The following is a 21634-nucleotide window of genomic DNA, read 5'->3' as shown; positions in this document are numbered from 1 at the left end:
TATATATATATATATATATATATATATATATATATAACTCAGTGAGTATCAATCTGCTATAAGACAGTGCTCTATACCGCTGTGGCAGAGCGCGATCTCGTGATCGCACTATGCGTGAAATTCCGAGTTACAACCAAGAAAGAGTTCCAGAACTATCAAAACTATATATATATATATATATATATATATGGCAATGAAGTTATTATTAGGACATCTCAGACCACTTCTTTTAGTGGTGTGACGCGACCCGCTCTTCCCTCCCCCGGGACGATCGCACAATGTCGCATATACTCAACAAACGACCATCGTTCGTTTACGTCAACCCCCCCCCCCCTAAACGAACGTTCTCAAGTGTGACATCAAACATTTATATATGATGTAAACTGAAGCGGTGACGCCAGTACGATCGATGAAATGTAAAACATGAAAACACATTAAAATACCACCAGAAACCCAGCACCATATCTCACATTAGAAATAAATCGTTATTAACTTATTAACATCTCAGTAGTAAATACAGTAGTTGTTATCATTGAAGGAATGGAAGTTTTCCGTCGAGATTTGGTTAGGCTGGGGTCAGTATTTACGGAGGGGGCTGGGGAGAAATTCTTTTTTTTCAAAAAAGGAAATTCGAAGACCCCCCCCCCCCTTCGCGCTCTCAAAACCTTTCATGACCCCCGACATGGGAACGCAACAATTTTCGTAGCCCCCCCCCCCTTCCCGGCTACACATATTTTAATGTAATTATATAGGACCCCCCCCCCCCGCTCAACTTCAGAGATATACAGTATGGTACACTACATTAAACTAACAGTGGAAATCAACTTTAGCCTCCATACATAGCATGCGAAGAGATTCCTTAACAAATAAGATGTGGGCTTTGCGAAAAAAAAAGGTCTCACATTGGGTTGTAACCTGTTTTTATAAATATTTAGGCAGTAGGGGTTTCTCTTTCAATCTTGATTCTGGCCAGAAACAGCATCCGCCATGATAGCTGGTGGGGAGGGTGTGGGAGGGGGTATATAGGCAGACAGACAGAGAAAGGCATGCACGTACAAGAATACATTCGCATGTCTGTCACCCAACTCATCACTGAGTATTAGGTTTTAGAAGCAATTTCGGCGAAAGAGCGAGAATTTGTTTTTAATTTACTCGATAAACAACTGCTCCCGAGGTTTAATTTGGTTCAAATCATGAGCTAAATATTTCGGAACCCCCCCCCCCCCCCTCAGAGGGGGGGTCGATGTTGTTTCCTCATACGTATAGAACGTCTAACCATAGACGTTGGAGACAACTCGCATATATACGGCTATTATACGTACATTGACTTCTGCCTACCCGAGCCCGACGTCATTCCATCATTTGCATATGACCACAGTCCAGGGACTGTCACATGACCAATAATATTGAATGTACCGCGACCCTAGATTTATGCACAGGCAATGGAGATCAATCTATTTATTTTTAACTATACAAGTCATGTAATCTTTGGAAAGAACCACCGTTTCGTGAAACTGAAAGTAACTTATTGCCTTCGGGTTTCTAATCGAATAACACAGACACGTATGATAGTAATAATAGTTGTTTGATTGAAAATGTCTAAAATTTTAACTTAGTATCAATTGAAACATTCATAGGTGTGTATACACTATGCGGTGTTTTCGCCGTATGCGAAATGTGGAAAAGGAAATGCACAATACAGCCATACGTGTACCTACATGTACATCATTATACATTCAATATTTCTCTTACATGTGATGACAATTAAATCTCACAAATCATTGTTCAAAAATACCTTTCGTTGACCAAAACAAATAACAAAAGAGTAGTTTAATTATTCGTTCCGGCCGAATGCGTCGTGCGCAGAACACTGCGCAATGGCAAAACCAGAGGACGTCATTAAAGCAACGATATAGTCAGCTGTGATCAACGATGTAAACAAAACTGTGACCAGAGACAGTGGCGAATTAGGAGAATTCTCCACTGATTATGCTGTGACGTAATATGCTCTATTTGGAAAGATAATACATTCAGATACGCGCCAGTACTGATCCAGTACGTAAAACTACACCAGTCCTAGATCCTACGGTCGAATTTCTTAGTGCGTCATAACGTCCGTGTCCTCGAGTCTTTGCAGTATAGGTTTCCTATATAAACTGCAGAGATAACCAGTACACACAGACTGCATTTATACCTGACAGGTAAGCCATGTATTTCGATATTTGTATTGATACTAAAGTCTGCTGTTTTTTCGACTTAGCTGTGATGACAAGAGTGAGGCACAAAAATAAAAGTTATTGACACCGACCTAACGACCTAGAAAGTTATTTAATTTAAGTACGATCAGCTATTAAATATCATTGAAAAAATTTAAAAGTCTCAATATTCTGTGATACGTTCTATATGTCCTGCGCTTTCCAATAAATGCAAGTCCCGATAAGTACTTGTAATTACTTTTGCTGTTCTGCGGTCCGTCCACTTCTGCGACATAAATGAAGCCTGCCTAAAGATGCCTTGTGTTTAATATTCAGTTTTACGATGGTTATTTTTTTATCATTCCTGACCCAATTTTAACTTTTTATTTAATATTAACCTAAAATTTATATTAACCATTGTTTTACCAACGATCGGTATTGACACTACAATACAATCCGTTTTATACGATTTTGTTTATTTCTAACGTCACGTACTTCATTCACATTAGAAATTTCAGACTATTCAAACCATCGATGTATACGGCGATGATAATTGACGTAAGAGCTATGATGAGTGAAAGCCATTGTTGGAGTAGCCTGTATTGTATGCAAATTAGATAAAACGTCACCGCTCACGGCTGCGAAAGCAGGGTCGACCCTTTCCATTTCTGTGCGGGCAATTACAGCTGTAGCACAGGCATTTGTTTCCCTAGCTGCAATAATTGTAGCGTTTTGTTGCGGTTTTGTGGGTTTTTTCGTCTGTTTTGGTGACTTTTTATTATAAGTTTTTGTGTTTAACCCGCACCTAACGCTACAATTCCTAGTGCAGGAATTCCAATCAGCTGGTGCGATGCGGATCTGCATCGCACGTATCAATCCCTATTTTCGCCAAAATATCGACCTACCTACGGAAAATCTGACATTTCCTAACCGCAACACTGCTTATGAATCCCCCGCAGCACAATCGACGCCCCGATCTGCCCTTTCCCCGTCAAAAACAGCCGCCGAACATGCGAGACTAGACAATTTTGAAAACGAAGGTCGTTGATCACGCGATACATTTGCCGAGATCTCTCTCCCTCTCCCCCTCTCTCCCTCTCCCTCTTCCCCTCTCCCCTCTCCCCCTCTCTCTCTCTCTCTCTCTCTCTCTCTCTCTCTCTCTCTCTCTCTCTCTCTCTCTCTCTTTTGATTGGGCACTTGCTGTTTTCGGCAGGTGAATCCACACATTGGGTTGTTCATTATTCAAATGAGCAATTATAAGGCGAGACACACCACATTCATGACACTTCCAGAACGGCACCTTGCCGTAGGTAGCGTCACTCAACTGTTACTAGATTCAGCCAACGTGCGGGGTAAGAGTTCATGTAGTTATTATACTTGTTATATTAATTGTCCTATTTTGAACATGATTTTTGTCATATTCGCCTTTGTTTGTTTCCTACATGTATTGCCTACACGTTGTCTTGTATAGAGTATGACACGTCTCTTCGCCAAGGTCATTTAGCCACACCGGTCACATTTACAATAACATAGACACAATAAACACAGCAGGATCATTACACCAATCCCATCGAACACAGATAAACATTGTTATTCTTTCACAGTGCAGTAGTAGCAGGCTTCTATTATTAAAACATTACACATGGCCTTGATGATTTTAATGGCTGCAGCTGGGTTTTTTTCCTACACGATAATCAACATTTCAACTTGACAACTTCTACTTGCACGCACATATGTAATTGTTTCTTTTGGACCAGAAGTTGTCTGAGGGTGTATATAAGTGTATATTACATGAGTGAAACACCAAGCCTACATCATTTAGCTGTAACTAATTTTTGCAAGGATTAGTGCGTGGCTAACCCACATCTTGATATAAGTATACTCGGTCGGCACAAAACACAGGTACAGGCCAGGCCAGGTCGCTGAATATTTTTTTTATTCACATTCACATTCCGATCCAAAGACCCGTCATCTGTTTTTATTAGCGGTATATATTGGTTTTCATGGCAAATGTCACCTTCTCTTTTATCAGTGCTAATTCAACAATGTAAGCTTAAGTACTCAAATATGTTCACAGTCTTATTATTTGTGTTGATGATGAGTACATTAGTTCATTTTTATCAATACACTCTTACTAACGGCGCTAAGGGTGCGTATGATCGAATGCAGTCGTGGAGACTTGAGTCAAGACAATAATCATAAATACTAGACTGAATGGCAATAAACTCTTCAGATATAAATGAACTGATGTACTCAATTTTTATTTTATACAAAGCATGCACATTAAACATTAAAATCAGTTTACAATTGTTTTCGATGAAGCTTGTTAAACGAAATATCAGGATCAGTGAGCCTGATCACAATAATTCATGTTGGAGATAAGACACAAAAATGATAGCACACAAACATACACCAAATGGATTCTTTATTTAGTTCATGATATAAACAGTAACTGAATGAAAGAAAATGTTCAGTTGGCTGCTGACCATGGATTTTGCTTGGACTTCAAGAAATTATACCTCATGTCTATTGTCATTATAGTAGTGTGTGTGTGCTGTTCTTCAATGTTTATCATTAACTAAATAAAGAGTACATACGATGTTCTGTGTTATCTTTATTTATGTCTAACTCAACTTGAAACATTGTGATCAGACTCACTCATCTTGATAGTTCGTTTAAAGTGGATGAGGATTGGGTATTTATTTGGGATTTTAATTTATAAAACAATCTTATCATGACTTTCTACTTGAAAGATTAATGAATGTGAAACAACATTGACTAAGTCTGTATTTGTATACAATGCAAAAAGCTAAAAGAATTTTTTTTAAAGTTGTTATTGTATGTACAATAACAAAGATTTTACACATTTATTAATCTTCTGCCATGTTTTGAGTTACAAACAAGAACTTGGGAGGATGTGTTATTTCACAGTGATTTTTCAAGTAGAAAGCGGTGATAAAACTGTTTTATAAATTACAAATCCAAAATAAATACCCAATCCCCATCCATATGGCCACTTTAATAGCTTGAGCAAGTTTCTTCGCAAAAAAAGTCGTAAAATAGTATAATTGAGGTTATTCTGAACGGCTTTTCACTTGTGAGTACAAAAATTATGAACTTAGCTTATGCCACTTTAATTAAGCTTATGCTATTTTTTTTTTAGGGAAAACGTTTCCCCTTGCAAAGCCTATACCTATTTGTACAGAAATAGTTGATGGACTCTGAAGTTGATTGTCAATGTTACTTTAATATTGTGTATTGGTGTGCCATACTGTCACACTGTAAAAGTGACGGAACGTTAAACAAAAAAACACACTTTTAAGTGTATAAATCTCTGTTCTGTGAAGTGTTCAAAAGCGAAGGTTAAATAAAACACGTTGTTTAATATAAGGCCAAATTAAACAATGTGTTTCCGTTAATCCTATTCGCTTATAAAGGCTGCAATGGATAACATGCTCTCCTGGGAGGGCTGCTATAGATCCATGCCAGGGGTAATGATTGTAATTTAAAAGCGCTTTGAGTACAGGATGGAAAAGTTCTATACAAAACCCAACATTTTCATTGTATTATTACTGGCCATGGGACCATAGGGGTATCATTCTTTTGAAAGCATAAGGGGGCTATGAAACCGTTCCGACAAATATTTTCACCCTGGCTCCCCCGTCGTGAATTGTGATCGTTTCATTATTTCAAAAGGACCAGGAACACGTTATAATATGGTAAAGTTTGGAGTAATTTCACGTACTTTACCTTTCAGAGAAATGGTCTCTGGGGCACATTTTGCCTTTACAGAACGAATGTCCTATCTCTTCAGCTTCTAAAAAGAGACTTGCCAATGTATGTTAACGTTAAGCCAGCAGACTTAGAAAGTTATTTATTATTAGTTGATTAATATGCTATTGCTCTTTCAATTTCCAGATTTCACTTCTCTTACAATAAACCCACCAATTGCAGAATCATGGATACTGAGGAGGAATCAATCGTTTATAGTGTGATGGAGGGGGAGCACAGACCGATATTGGAAAGGTTGCCGAGTCACACGATTCATGGATTATTCAACTATATGGTCAACTTGAATAATCATGAGATGAATCAAAAACCGGCTATTATTTACAAGGATGCCACGATAACATTCGAAGAGTTAAATGGATATACTAACAACTTAGCTGCTCTGTTACGTAAGATGCTGAACATCCCTGACAAGCCATATTCCGAAATATCCCGAACACCCATTATTGGCGTCCATATGCATCCCTCGGAAAAAGTCGTGGTAGTGCTGTTGGCTGTGCTTAAGATGGGTGCTGCTTATGTTCCTTTAGATCCCGATTACCCTATACAACGCCTACAACACATCATGAAGGATTCTCAACCAATTTGTATACTGGCATCACAGGGAACTCCTTTGATGAAGAAGCAACGAGAAGACACTAGCAAAAACCTAAACAGCAAAGGTGATATCTTATGCATCGATGATATGTGGACCGAGACTATTGATCCAAGCTGGTCTCCAGAAAATTACCCAGAAGCTGATAATGATAACATACGACAGAGCCCTCTAGCTTGTATACTGTACACTTCTGGTAGGACTGGTGTTCCAAAGGGTGTCTGTCTCTCACATGAGTCCATTCTCCATCGTTTAGCTTGGCAGTGGAAAACCTTTCCTTTCAAGGAAAATGACATCGGTTGCCTGAAGACCACTCTCAATTTTGTCGATTCCCTCTCTGAGACATTCGGCTTCATCCTTCAGGGTCGGCCTACCGTTCCAATTGATAAAGACGTCACTCGAGACCCAGAACAGCTGTTGAGTGTCCTACATGCACATAAAGTAACCAGAATTACTGTCGTTCCATCTCTTCTATCCTCTATCCTGTCAATGGTTTCTCATAACTCAGATTCAAGACAAATACTGGATATTTCCCAAACACTGAAATTCTGGGTTTGTAGCGGAGAAGAGTTACCATCTCAACTTCTCAAGGATTTCTTCACTTTCTTTCCAGAGGGTACCCTAGCAAACTTCTATGGTAGTACTGAAGTCACCGGTGATGTCACTTATGCCACATTCAAGAAAGAGTCTTCAGAGAAAATTGAAAGCCGAGTTCCAATCGGGATACCGATGTTTAACACAAATATATATGTGTTGGATGAAAATCTTCAGCCAGTTCCGATAGGTGATGTTGGAAGTATTTACGTCAGTGGAAGAAATCTTGCTGTTGCATACTTCAATGATAAGGATGAAACAAGCCAGGGATTTTTCAAGAATAACCTTAGCCAGTCCAAGCACCATGAACGACTGTACAAAATGGGAGACTTTGGACGAATGGTCTTTGATCAAACACCCAAGCACTTTAACCAACGTTTGGAGCGCAGATTGACACTCATATTTGAAGGAAGTGAGCATGCTCAGGTTAAGATTCGTGGAAAACGAGTGAATTTGCATGAAATAGAGGTAGCTATCCGTGAGATGCCTGGAATCGAAGGTGTGCGTGTTCATTGTTATGAGCAGTCTTCTTTTGACAGGACACTGGTGGCATTCTATAAAGTTTGTCCGATCGAGGTGTGTACGCCCTCTCTCGGGGATATGAAGGAGGATCTAAAGAAGATATTGCCATCGTATATGATTCCTGAGATGGTTTCCGTGAAAGACTGGCCCTTGTTACCTAATGGTAGGTGCGCTAGTTGTAAAACAACACGTCAACCTGAGCATGTCCAAATTTCATGAGATATCCCGAATACAATTCTATGGAAATTCGTAAATTCATTAAGGGGACATATGGATGAGGATTTGATAATTATTTTGGATTTAAATTTATAAAACAATTTTATCATGGCATCCTACTTGAAAATCCAATGTGAAACAACATAGACCAAGTCTATGTTCGTAACTTTATTCATTTTACACATTTATTAATCTTAAAGTTGCAAATTATTTAGATACAAACAAGGACTTGGCATATGTTCTTATGTAATACGAAAATGTGCTTGCATCTAGTATCAATACCAACTACACGGTGTTCTCACTTCATAATATTTGCATGAGATTCTGTACAAACGACTAAACAAGTACAGTTTTGCTCCGGGTACTCGTATACTCTGCCCGTAACTTGGCATCACCGTACATTTCAGTCACCATCACTTACTCATGAACGAGTACTTTACTGGGATCCCCTGTTCATTCTGTGGAGAAAGGGGTTTATAGCACATACCAAGGAAAGTCGTAGCAATTGTTAGTTTGTTTCAGTCTGTAACACATAGATCTCCTGCCAGTAGTTCTGTTCAAAAACTTGCCTTACCCATATTCCTTATGGCGTGATCGCATATTCTAATACAATGGCATCACTAAATTATTAGCAGATGTTGTTTGTCTCAACATGTTCTAAAACATTTACTTCATTGAATTCTTCATGGGTGACAAAATCCGGTACATTATGTCTGGAGGGAAAGTCAACAACATAGCTTTAAGTCAACAACATAGCTTTAATGTCAACAACATAGCTTTAATGTCAACAACATAGCTTTAATGTCAACAACATAGCTTTCCATCATCATCAACATCAACATCATCTCATCTCATATCAAGATACATGTTCATAAAACAGACATAGATTGCCTTTCATTTGACAGTGTAAACTAGAAAGTTAACTATAGGTTAGTTTGTATCTCTTCTCCAAAAGGTAATATACATCGACTGATGATTGTAGCTATACATCATTTTTAACGATGGTAGGGAATCATGCGAGGAGGAGAGATTACATGTATATTTGACTTGTTAATATACAAAAAGAGTTTTAAAAAAATAGACCGTAATAATGATTCCTGTTTTCTTTAACCTATTCCAACTATTTTGATTTGTTTGTAGGCAAGATAAATAATGACGCATTAAGATCAACATTTGATGAACATCGTTCCTCACGTCAGAACACCTCCACGAAACATACTGGAAACGACGGGGGTGATGACAATGCCAGCTTAAAGCCTACACTTAGCTATGAACAAAGTATCATTATAGCTTTGATTTCTCAGACACTGAACATACCAGAAGACTTGATTAACCTCGAGTCTAACTTTTTCGAGTTGGGAGGAAATTCAGGTATGTAGATAAAAGTCGAGATATGAAGTATTCAAAGTGTATTCTAGGTGATGAGTTCGCCCTATAACCTAGAATCTGTTCTTTGTCATATCACGTCATTAATAATTAAATGGTGTTTATTAGCTTTAAATACGTTCCCGCCTGTTCGAATGTATTTGTAAATAAATAAATTAATTAAGTTTTGTGTACTTGACATTAATTCCATATACCCTCTTGATCGAATGTATATGTATGGGAATTAATATGGCCAAACCATGGACACTGGAGTGAACGAAGCCGCTGGAGTCCTAGAGTACACGGCTATTCTGATGTTCTGTATATGGCTAAGCAAAGAAGTGAATGAACCTTCTTATTTGAACTAATTGATAGCATTCTGCCTTCTTGTTTCTACAGTAAATGGTGTAAAGGTGGTATCCCGCCTGCGAGGTATGGGGATGCACATTACAGTAGATGGGTTCTTCAAGTCGACATCGGTTCATGACATCGCCTCTCAAGTGTCTCATGGTACCAATATAGAGCTAGACCTAACCAATGATAGCATTGCTTCAGAATGGGAAAGACGTATACTTCAGGATTTTGACATTGTACACTTTTCAGAGACAACTGACGACAATGTCGAGTTGGCACTGGAACTTTTGACGATCGAAACAACCACCCTCAGCCCTTATAATGCGGTTATGCTTGCTAAAGGATTCTCTTACGAAGATATCTTCTTGGCATCATATCAGGCAGCAAAGAGTTGTGTTGACACGCCTGAGGGGCCCGAGTTGTCATTCTTCATCAAACGTAAATGTAACGGTGAGATCGTAGGTGTCTACGCTAATTATGCCGCCTCTAGTTCCCTGCATCTTACAGACTTGATGATACAGGTCGACAGTTTGTTCTTCCAATTTGCTGATAATTTGGAAGAAGAATGTCTTCAGACCATGGATGTTTCCTACGGAAACAATTACGTCTATGGCCATCTATTAGCTGTGAAGGATGGGCCAATGCCGTTGAAACTTGATCTTGTTAGACTCATGGAAAAATGTAAGTTTCATTTTCCTACAAGGTTTTCGAGATATAGCGCCCTCTTGTGGTTCAACATTGTTATGATCACTTGTGCAGCAGGTGCAGCCAACGAGTCATTTTTTTCTGAAATCATTACAGAAAATTAAAACATAGCTAATAAACACTTTTTACATAATTTTACGTTTGATTCAAGATTGGAGGGGAAAGTGAAAGCTGTTCGTATCTGCGATATTACACCACCTGTCCTCCCGTCAGATTATTTGCTTGCCCACTGCCCGCTCCCCGCAATTTTCGCAAAGGTTTCCCCTCTCTCCGCTATCTTTTACCAGACATATGGTCTCTGTCCACTATTCGTTGAATCCCTAATGTTAATTTTACTCAGGATGCTATTTGATATACTCACAACAAAGGTTTCTCCTAATATATACGCATTGAAAGTTGTCAGTTGACATTATATTAGATTGTGCTGCAATTAATCTCAATACACACGAGGTCAAAATTAATTATTGTATTACACAATTAATTTACATCCTGTGAATATTGTAAAAAGAAAATACTAGTAGTCAAATTTGTTCACTAACTTCCTGAAAAAATATCGAAAACTGACCGCTTTGCCCACTGCCTTCCCCTTTCCCAATATCTTACAGCTGAAATATATGTTGCCCGTTGAAATACCGGGCCATTTTTCCCCTCCCTCTGGCCAAGCTTGGAATTTGCCCGCCCACTGAAAAATCGTGTACGAACATTGAACAGCTTCTTGCACGAACAGCTTCGATGGCTGCACCTGTATTGGTAGAGTCAAAGCCTGAGGTCAAAACAAAGCCATTCAAATCCTGCTTTGTTAAAAGGGGTTAGGTATTTGACAACTATATAACTGGGTCGTATGAATGCAAATGCATGCTTTGTAGAACTGCGTGAACCCTAACCAACATGTATGGCCTGTTCATGAATTGTCCTTTATATAATTCACTTTACTGCTTAGCACATATGTACTGTCACTTTTGGGAACTATACATACTGTGCAATGTGGTGAAGATATATGGCCATAGGTCTAAATGGACTATTCGATGTTCTAATCAGAATAGTTGTCATATATCATTAAAGAAAATAAACCCAACCTGACCTTGAAGGCAGAATATTAGCCATCCCTGAAATAATGGGAAGACAAGAACGTTTCTTAGAACCTGAATTTAAAGGGAGAAGTGACTACCTCTGTCAAAAGTGTTGTACCAGCTCTATGTGTTGCTTGTAGTGGTTTGTATGTTCTTGATTTAATTCTTTGATTTATACTTGTCCACAGATCTCTGTGATTATGCAAGAAAGAGTGGATTCAAAAGCATATGGACCTTCAATGACCATCCATTGACACAGGTGGTATCCAGGGAAACGGGCTACGTTGTTCATGGCAGGAAAAGATTCAGAGATTTCTGTCATGATGGTCAGAGAGTATTCGAGAACATCCAACCATCGTATTTGGAACTAGAATTCGCCACCAAAGATCTATAGGTTAATTTAAGTGTTTGATATTAAAAGGGAAACAAATGTTGGGCTGATGTTTAGCTTCAACTAGCTGCATTTCTTGATGCCGAGGGAAAAGTCGTCTGCACCTGTCCTGTATCAAGCAACCTCTGTAAATACAGTTATTAGAAATGGCAAATTTGGCTAAGATGAGGACTGTTGTACACTGGCGAATAGTACTATGGGAAATGTACAAATTTAGGAGCTTCACAACTCTTGAAACAATGGCCACACAATGCTAAAGTCAGAACGAAACTCCTTATAATGTTCTTTTCCCACAATGGGACGGGCCACTTCTAAGCTTAGCCACCTTGCTAACTTTACTCTATTTTAGAGAGGTCGCGTGCTGCAGGATTGGTGAAAATGTCTTTCCTGGGTCCCCAGAACATAAGGAAATGCAGCTAAGATAAAAACCAGGCTCACCTTTGTTGGAATTTATGTGACACTGTTGACCAATAGTGATTGTTACTACACATTCACGATCGGCTTTGAGAATCATAATCGTCCCGGACCGACTTTACGTGTTGTCGTACATGATACACGTAGTTTCTTTGACAATACAGGTCTTTGATTCGAGTCATTTTATCCATTTTGACTATAGAATATTTTGTAGAGATGTTGAATCGTGTGTGATACAATACATTGTGTCTAATCAGTTGCATGTTTGCTAGTTTGTGCTTTATGTCTTGTAAATATTTGTACATGCAATTATTGTAGTTATACCACAGGGGGAAAAGAGACTTTTTTCATGGTGAGTGGGGACGAGGGGGGGGGCACAGATTAAGGGCGCTCAGTAGAACTAACTAATATATAATTGTAAGGTGTAGTCATAGTAAAACCAACAAAAGAACAAGTTAAAACCAATTTAGATCATTACTTTATTACATGGCACCTTTTAGGGAAAAGATATTTCTAAAATGAAAAAAAGAAAGTAAACAATACGCAAAAAACTAGAATTTGTCAAATAAAGAAGTAAACAATAAACAAAAAACTAATATTTGTAAACAAATATAGCCAATTCCAAGCCCTGTGGTTATTCTGGAAGTATAACTTGACTCTCGAAGCTATTTTGAAATGTGTTGCAGTGACTATGAAATTGGCAGGCCAATCTAATTGCATCTTTATGTATATTTTGGTGTAGCTCCAAACAGTTACAATTTGAGATCAATAGAGTCAGTAGGGCCCAACTGAAATCAGTTCTAATATTTTTTTCTGATGCAAGTTAAATTATCAATTTTAGTGAGGTTGGCAGAACATTTTAATGGTATTTTTTCAAAAATAGAGAAACAATCCATTTATTTCAGAAGATATGCATTTTGAATCGTTAATGGCTACCACGTCTGTTTCTCCTTGTGTTAACCCGTTAGGACACTTACATATTTTTTGGTTTTGGCGTATGTAGCACGCCCTCACTCGGTTAAACTGATTGGTGGCATTTTTCACGTATTGCGTATCGATTGACAAGAGTTTCTATTGCGATGAAATGACATTTATCAATTTTGAAGTTTATGCATGGTTTCAATATTTAACTTTTGCCTGTATGTAATACTTTGAAGAGTTAAAATATGAGGATGAAGGAGTAACTGCCTCACTATTTTTTTTCATCATCAATGATTTATACACTTTAGTTACAATTAAAAGTATGGGTTGTAAAATAATGAATATTTTTGATAAGTTTTGGCATACAAATGATATTGTCAGGAACTCTAAATTTACATTTGATCAAACTCGGAACTTGGGTTTAAGTTTGGTCACTAAAATACTCGAGTTTCAAGTATTTTTTTTTGTAAATTCATGGCACTGTATAATTGAAATGTTAAGTTATTATTTCTGCTGATGGATCAGATTAAAGTAGATTTATACATAAGTTCACTTTTTTCCACTTCGGATTTTAAAAAGGGCATGTTTCGAACAAATCACTTGTTACGTATGTGTTATGTAAGGTACGCCGTGGTGGGGCGCCCTCACACGTCGGTCAACGTTAACCCTTCGGCCAGTGCGGAACGACACGACGTGTATTGCAGTCTACTTTGATGTATGTGCGCCCTCGTCATGAGCGTTACGTATGTGTAAGACTAAGCGTATATATATACACACCTATACTGTGAGAGTTATATAAAAAAAAACTATATCCGTTTGCTTGTGAGACAATATATACCATTTCATATCAAAATCTGCATTTGTGTATGTGTATGTCTTTTCTCTCATTCCCAATACTCATTAATATGCAAATGACTTTTTAAAGTTAAAAACTACATCAACAAGTTCTGCTTCAAAAGGACCAGGAACAAGCTTCATACGCCTAAATTTGGAGACATTTTAAAAAGTTTACAATATTTACTTCACTAAAAACATTCAGGCAAGCAAAACTTCAGAAATATTTTATATTTCATATTTGGCTAGAGAAGACGATGTACAAACAAAATCAACAAATTATTTCGCATAACTATTAGCTTAATCTTTTTCTGATATGAGACACACACAAAAATAGACAAACCAAACTTTTTTTCTTTCCTTTTCGTTTTTTTTCCAAGTGAGAGGTTCGAGACAAGTCAAGACAAAATATGTATTTTAGAACATTTTTGCAAATCAAATACTATAACATTGTGAAGAGGTTAACTCCAAAATACGTGTAAATGCATTTGTCAGTATTGGAATGTTGTGCTAACATAATGGTCCAAAGTCGGCAGTAATGTCCAAACTGGCAATCATTTTTTAGAACAGGTAAAACGTTGATCTCGAGAAAATTAAATCTGAATAAATGCTACTGGAACATTTATTGAAACTATAGTATTATTTTCATGTACATCCTGAACAGTCAGAATCACCTGTTGGTAATTTATGTTTTGTAGCCATACAATAAATCAATCAATGTTGTCTTCATTCTAAAATCAGCGCCCCCAACGTTTGAACGATTCAATTTTAACTTGTTATCGTAATATTCCAAAAGGAAGTCAAGTACAAACTTTTATTTGTTTTCTTTGCATACAATATGGCGAATCTTTGCCAAAGTTCTTGGGGCACTTGTACATATTGCGCAAGTAATTATATACATGTTTTAAATCATTAATTTAAGAGCGTGGAATTCCAGCAAAGGACGGCCAGCTGCCGGTAAGCTTGGCTGGCTATAAACGGAGGAAGACCCAAACAATGTGATAGAGGGCGGACTCTTATGTTACACGTGACCTCGTTTGCCGGTGAAGGTCATCCAGCATCATCAGACACAGGTCAAACACGGTGAATGAATATTATTCGACCAGCTTTCAATCTTGTGGACTTCGTTCTGTAACTTGGTAATTAGACAGTTTTGTTTCCTGCACTTTACGATGTGTTACCAAACAACTTGCGAGAAATGCGGCAAACAGACGTGGAAAGGTAAGGAAAACCACAGGCGCTCGTGAAGTTGCTAGATCATACTCGTAGAGAACTCCGTCGCTCCGATCCGTTGTTCGCTGACGGCGTCACTGTCGTAGTTCCCCGTTGCTCGCTATTCGGCTGATGGCCACATTATCTTAGTTCTCTATGATCTAGCTACTTCACGAGCGCCTGTGAGTAAAACAAGCCAAGAAGATTCGCTGCCTCAGGTCGGACATGATTATAAATTTGTCACTGAATGTGGGTCTTTTATGGCGTCACTGAAACGCGGGCCATACTCAAATTTACGTTGACAAGCAAGAATTTGTGAAAAGTCTAGATCAGTGGATATTTCAACCGAGATAGACATATTTAGAAAGAGGCAATGGACTAACCATGACAATCATCTGTTCATAATAGTCGATTAATATTCAATTTATTTCAAGTTCAACACAAACATCCAAGGTGACAGTGACATTGCTAGTACACTAGAGGTACTGTCAGCCTACTGTCACTAGGATACCGTGTAGTGTGTACTTCAGTGTTTGAGATTTCCATACTATGGCCACCTCACCATTTCAAATCGTCATTGAATCAAAGGGAAAATAAAAGAAATGCAACTCGGACATTCGTTTTCGTCAAACAAAGGATATATCTGCTTTAAAAAAATTGTGAACATTTAGTCTCATAGTAGTAAGATATCGTAACTCTCCATTAATTTAGTGGTTGATTTTATCTGTAGGTACTGTTGTGACAGGTTTAAATCTTGAGCAAAAGCTTGGTTTTGAATTTGTTTCCATGTTAGTTTGACCTGTTGCCTAAAAGAACTGAAATTCATTTGTTAAGCTTGTGTGACATTGCATGATCCTCCCTTATGTAACAATAGATATTTGAAATATAAATTTATTATACCTTGTACCATACTTATCAATTGTACCTCCTGCCACTTCCTATCCGTTTCCCAAACTCCATTCATTCTCTAAATCTATTACTGTTTCTCCAACCTACTCACTTCCAATCCCTTTCAACCACCATCTTGTAGTAGTAGCTGTATGTTTGCCTTACTGATTTTCATTTCATATCTGTAGGATGTGGACAACATGTTGAAAGAGTAATGAAAGACATACCTGAAGAAGAGAGATGTAAATGTCCTCGTGATAAGAAGTGAGAAACCCTCTGATGTCCAGGAATCAAGGCACAGGTATCAATGGCTAACAAGAACTATGATTGTGTTGAATCTAAAAATTGAAGAAGAATGAGATGCCAGCAATAACTTCATCTGACTGATGTCAGCCATTACCTACACAACTATAACATGAAACAACATATATAACTTATAGCATAAGATTCATCATTCAGGGTTCATACACCCTTAGAAAGACGCCATCTATTCCTTGAAACTGCTGAAAAAAATGATGATAAACATTAACATCGTAAAATGTTGATTAGATATGTGAGAAATATGTATTAAAGTGGCCATATGGATGAGGATTGGCTATTTATTTTTTTATTTTTAATTCATAGAACAATTCTATCATGGATTCCTACTTGAAAAATCAATGTGAAACAACATTGACGAAGTCTGTAACTCAGTGCATTGCAAAAAGCTATTTAAAAAATGTGTAAATAGTTTGTTATTGTACGTACAATAAGAACCATTTCACACATTTATTAATCTTTATTAATCAATTTATTGAGTTTCAAACAAGGACTTGACATATGTTGTTGTTTCATATTGGTTTTTCAAGTAGAAAGTCATAAAAAAAATGTTTTGTAAATTTAAAACCCAAAAATAAATACCCAATCCTCATCCATATGGCCTCTTTAAAAAAACAGGTGTGTTGACTCATAAAATGAACTGCTTAAAAAAAGAGAGGAAAGTCCTGGAATTTGATGTGAGTTGAAGTCTATAAACCTTGGTTATTGTTACATGGTACACACCTTTAAAATCAAGTTGAATTGTTCCGTTTATGACCATCGTCAATAACTTAGACAACTTGACCATATAGACTTACAATATGAAATTCTTTACTGTGTTCTTTGGACATCATTTACTTTGTATATAGTAATAAAAAATTGTAATGTTAAATTTTCAGAATGTTAAAATTGTCAAACTTGCCATAAATTGATTAAAATATATGTACTATTGAAACGGGTAATATTGAAGTATACAAAATTACAACATTTAAAAGTGCTCAAGCTGCTACTGAAAAATTGTTTAAAAAATTGTTTTGTTAGAATAGATACAACAACTTATTCCTAATATCGTTCACCCTTACTAACACTATTGAATTACTGTTGGACATATTTCTTGTAGCTGTATACATGATATGGTACAATTATCAAATGGAATTGATTTTGGGTCTAAGCCCAAATATCAGCACTCGCAACAGCATTTACATTTACTTGTGATTAGTATTCCTTTATATGGATCATTTCATTGATTATTATTTATATATGGTATTTATTTATAAATAAGGAGCCATGATGGGTGAATGGTTAGAGTGGCTGGCTTGCAATCTGCAGGTTGCAGGTGTGAGCCCCATTGCTGCCATTTGTTTCTGAGTGGCTAAAGTCCTTGGGCAAGATTTGTACCACAATTGTTCCTCAGTCAACCCAGCTGTACAATTGGGGTCCTGGTAGGACAGAGGTTCCAATGTGAAGGCTTTAATCCTATGCGCTTATAGAGGCTGCAATGGATTGTATGCTCCCCAGGGAGTTGAAGTATATTGTGCCACTATAGATCTGTGTTGGTGGTAATAATTGTTAGCATCTTCAGTTGTCAGGAGAAAAGGCATATTATAAATTCACATTTTTATTAATTTATTCAACAGCTTTTTACCAATTATGGTGCTTCATTATGGGGGTTTTCATTAAGGGCTTGAGTTTAACTTCTACACTTTGTAATCAGAGTTAACAAAATGAACTGTTTCACTCTACAGTGTTCTATTGATTTCTATTAGTCCAACTGATGACCATCTTATAAATATGGTAGTTTAGATACAATGTTTAGTAATCTATCTGCCCTGGACTACTGCTAATTTGGTAGTCTAGATACAACATTTAGTAGTCTATGTTCTGTGGACTACTGTTAGTTTGATAGTCTAGACACAATGTTTAGTAGGCTATGCATCTTGGACTACTACTAATTTGGTAGTCTAGATACAATGTTTTAGTAGTTTATGTGTCCTGGACTACTACTAATGTGGTAGTCTACATTACTGGGACAAGCCATTAGCCAAGCAAGGGGACTTGTTATCAAAGAGTACCAATATTTACACATGTGATGATGGGCTCTTACATAACACAAGTAAACAGCTGTAAAACCTCTATTCGGCCGTCTGCATGGACTGCAATTGAGGCAAACCTTATCTCCATCTTATATCAGTTGTTATCAATTTATTAGGCTATTATAAGTAATGCTACAAACAGCTTTAGAGATGCAAACAACTTTTATGACACCCGTTTTCGCCAGGCAAGCCCGCGGGTTTGTTGCACTTGGACCGCTAATGGTTTGTGACTGTCATGAGATACAATGTTTCATAGTTTATGTATCATGGACTACTGCTAATTTGGTAGTCTAGATACAATGTTTAGTAGTCTATGTATCCTGGACTACTACTAAATTTGAGCCATTATTTAAAGATGGCTGTGTTCAATTGTCATATGTCATATATCAAAAAATTAGTCCAGTTGTGTTGGAACTAGACCCTCACCTTTCCCTACCCGCCTAGCATTTTGGTAATGGTCTTTTACTTAATGAAGTTAAATCCAGAAAGCAGGTGCAAACTCTTACTTGGTTTATGGATTTTTCCCACTGTGAGATAATGTCATCAGTATCACAACATGATCAGAACCAACTCAAAGGGTTAGACAGATTTCATGATGGACATAGATGTATCTAAGTGGGAAATCATTGCTATGGGAAATCGTAGTCTAATTTTAAGTTTGAATACACTACCATTAGTAAAATTCTAGGCATGTAGTGGAAAGGCGATGGCCAAAAACCCAGTACAACTGAACTATTGGCTAAAATTATGGTAAACGTGAATCCAAAGGAAATATAATAAATATTGTGGTCTAGATATTATTCAGTATTGAAATAAATAAAAGCAAAAATTGTCATATCACTGTTTATGTCTTCATTGTATTAATGTTTCTTTATCAGGTTGCTCTCTACAAGAAATTGTCTTCATTATTTTCTAGACTGTTGATTTTGATGTACTTCATCATACAATTCTGCACACAAGATTTCTAAAAAAAATTCTCTGTTGCAATTATGTTCAGCTTCAGACAATATTTCCTCTAGATTGACTTGAATACATGGCCGTGGTTTGTCTCACTATAAAGTGATTTGATGGTAGAAAGGTGTCGCCATTGATTTCTGAATGCCGGGCTTGAAATTAACAGTAGTCCCATGCCCACAGACGACCAATATTCTTGTCGTGGGGCTTCCATAGTTTGTAGCTGATAGCCCACTCCGGCTGCCACTGATTATGTGATGAAGAGGGATTTATTGGCATGAAAGTATTTTATTTTTAATAACACACATATTTCCAATAGAGGAAATCTGTTTTCAGTTTAGGAATATGGGACTACCGGTCACAATCTTTGGGCTACCACTTTTCTGAAGTTGGTAGCCCACTAGGACTGCAAAAGAAAAAAAGTTAATTTTCAGCCTAGAATGCAATTGCAGTGAAAGCATAGGTACCATCATACATTTATCAAGAAATGTTATTATATGCTATATTTAAATATATTCTTTTACACGCTAATCAAACTGATTACTGTGCATGTTACATAAAAACAATTATGTAATGTTGCAAGTGCTTGTCCATATGAATACCTAATGATAAACATATTACATGCAGCGGTATTGGAAAAATGTACTCCTATTTTGTGGGAGTGATTTTATGATAAAATCGTGGTCCTAAAATAATTCTTCATCCATCAATTATGTTAATTGCATTAGTGTTTGAATAAATAGTAGTTTGTAAATACTATATTTTTACTAATTATGCTAATTGATAAAAAAAAAACACTTCTCCCCATGTTCTACCAACTAATTGTTTTTTGTTTTTTTTTAGATTTTAGACATTTTTTTCAATTTTAAATTCCAAATAAGATACACTAACAATATTTCTGTTGCAATGATGTCTGTGTTTGACCAAAATTTCCACTAGATGGACTGAACTATGTATATACCATCACATTGATTTAAGGTGCAAAAAAAATTGTGTCGTTCCGATTACATTCAATTTTAGAATAGGTAGGGTAGATAGATTTTTTATTTTATTTTTTTTCATATGTGAGTGTCTAGTTCAGGTAGTTATGTGTTTCATTGCTTTCCACATGGTTACTGTGTTATTGGTTTCTTCCTATCAGATGTACAGCCATTATAGATTGGAAGAACAGTTTTATATTGTCTTTTTAAGTTGATGTCAGTTTCCACTTCCACTATTTCTTGCCAGACTTCACAATTTTTGTGATTTAATTTTTTTTTCTGAAATATGTAAAAAAAAAATGTTTAGGGTTGGAACCAGAACCAAAAGTTTTTTTTTATTAGGCCTAAGAGGCTGACAAACATTTTTAGTCATTCACTGTTCAGGGAAAAATACCTCATTCACGAATCATGAGAAATAAGTTAAGGAGTATCATGAATGACAGTAAATAACAAATGCCAATCAGGAATCTCAAGAACCCCCAACCTAACCCCCATCTTTTTTATCTACCATGTGATAACAGAGTGGATCCCTCACAAGAAAAGCAAGATATTGGACATTGTTCTGTGATATTGTCAAATTGAAACAGGTGAATTTCAAACTAAAAATGTCAGTGAATGGTGAATCAATGAATATTTGGTGTATGCTTGAATTGAAATCCTGAGGTACTGATGAATGACGAATTAGAGCTTTTCCTTCCTGATGAATGTGATCGAAGAGGGGTATACTTTCCACCACAACACCTCTCTAAAAATTGCTTGATACATTACAGGGCGCCCTCTCCAGCCCAAAACAATAATTTCTTCTGGTGGAGGGTCTATGTTTAAACATATAGGAATTCCATTATTATGATGGATATTATATACATGTTTAAATTGATAAGTTTCAAAACCATTATATTAAACCAGCAACGTGAGGTTAGTATATTGGTGGTGGTGGTGGTGGTGGTGGTGGTGGTGGTGGTGGTGATGGTGATGACAACGATAATGACGGTGACGGTGAAGTTTAGCGTGTAGATTTCATTCTACGGGATTCATAGATACCATGGCCACAAAAAGAAACTGTGCGTGATATATTTCACCCATGGCCACGAGCTCAAATCTGTCTATACATAATGTTTTTCTGGAAGTCCAATATGTTACCGTCTAGTACCCAGTTGACAACAGCACCAAAGTTTGTGTCGCATCCGCTGGTCGGGGTCAAAGTTGTTGCAATCGACAACAGACAAAATTATCCCTCTTTGGTGA

The 21634-nt window shown here is 37.0% G+C and overlaps 2 protein-coding genes across 2 annotated transcripts; both read left to right on the top strand.

The window, feature by feature from the left end:
* The first annotated feature begins 6153 nt into the window (after positions 1 to 6153).
* On the top strand, positions 6154 to 7645 carry LOC144449786 (beta-alanyl-bioamine nonribosomal peptide synthetase ebony-like). Its single transcript, XM_078140362.1, has 2 exons — positions 6154 to 7599; positions 7640 to 7645. The coding sequence occupies exons 1-2, from the start codon at positions 6154 to 6156 to the stop codon at positions 7643 to 7645; spliced, it is 1452 nt and encodes a 483-aa protein (XP_077996488.1).
* On the top strand, positions 7640 to 12536 carry LOC144449413 (beta-alanyl-bioamine nonribosomal peptide synthetase ebony-like). The gene is made up of 4 exons (XM_078139941.1): positions 7640 to 7858; positions 9052 to 9282; positions 9676 to 10311; positions 11594 to 12536. The coding sequence occupies exons 1-4, from the start codon at positions 7657 to 7659 to the stop codon at positions 11797 to 11799; spliced, it is 1275 nt and encodes a 424-aa protein (XP_077996067.1). The 5' UTR covers positions 7640 to 7656; the 3' UTR covers positions 11800 to 12536.
* The last annotated feature ends 9098 nt before the right edge of the window (positions 12537 to 21634 follow it).

Source organism: Glandiceps talaboti, chromosome 18, assembly GCF_964340395.1.
Source record: "Glandiceps talaboti chromosome 18, keGlaTala1.1, whole genome shotgun sequence".
Classification (NCBI taxonomy): Eukaryota; Metazoa; Hemichordata; class Enteropneusta; family Spengelidae; genus Glandiceps; species Glandiceps talaboti.
This window is presented reverse-complemented; position numbering and strand designations above follow the sequence as displayed.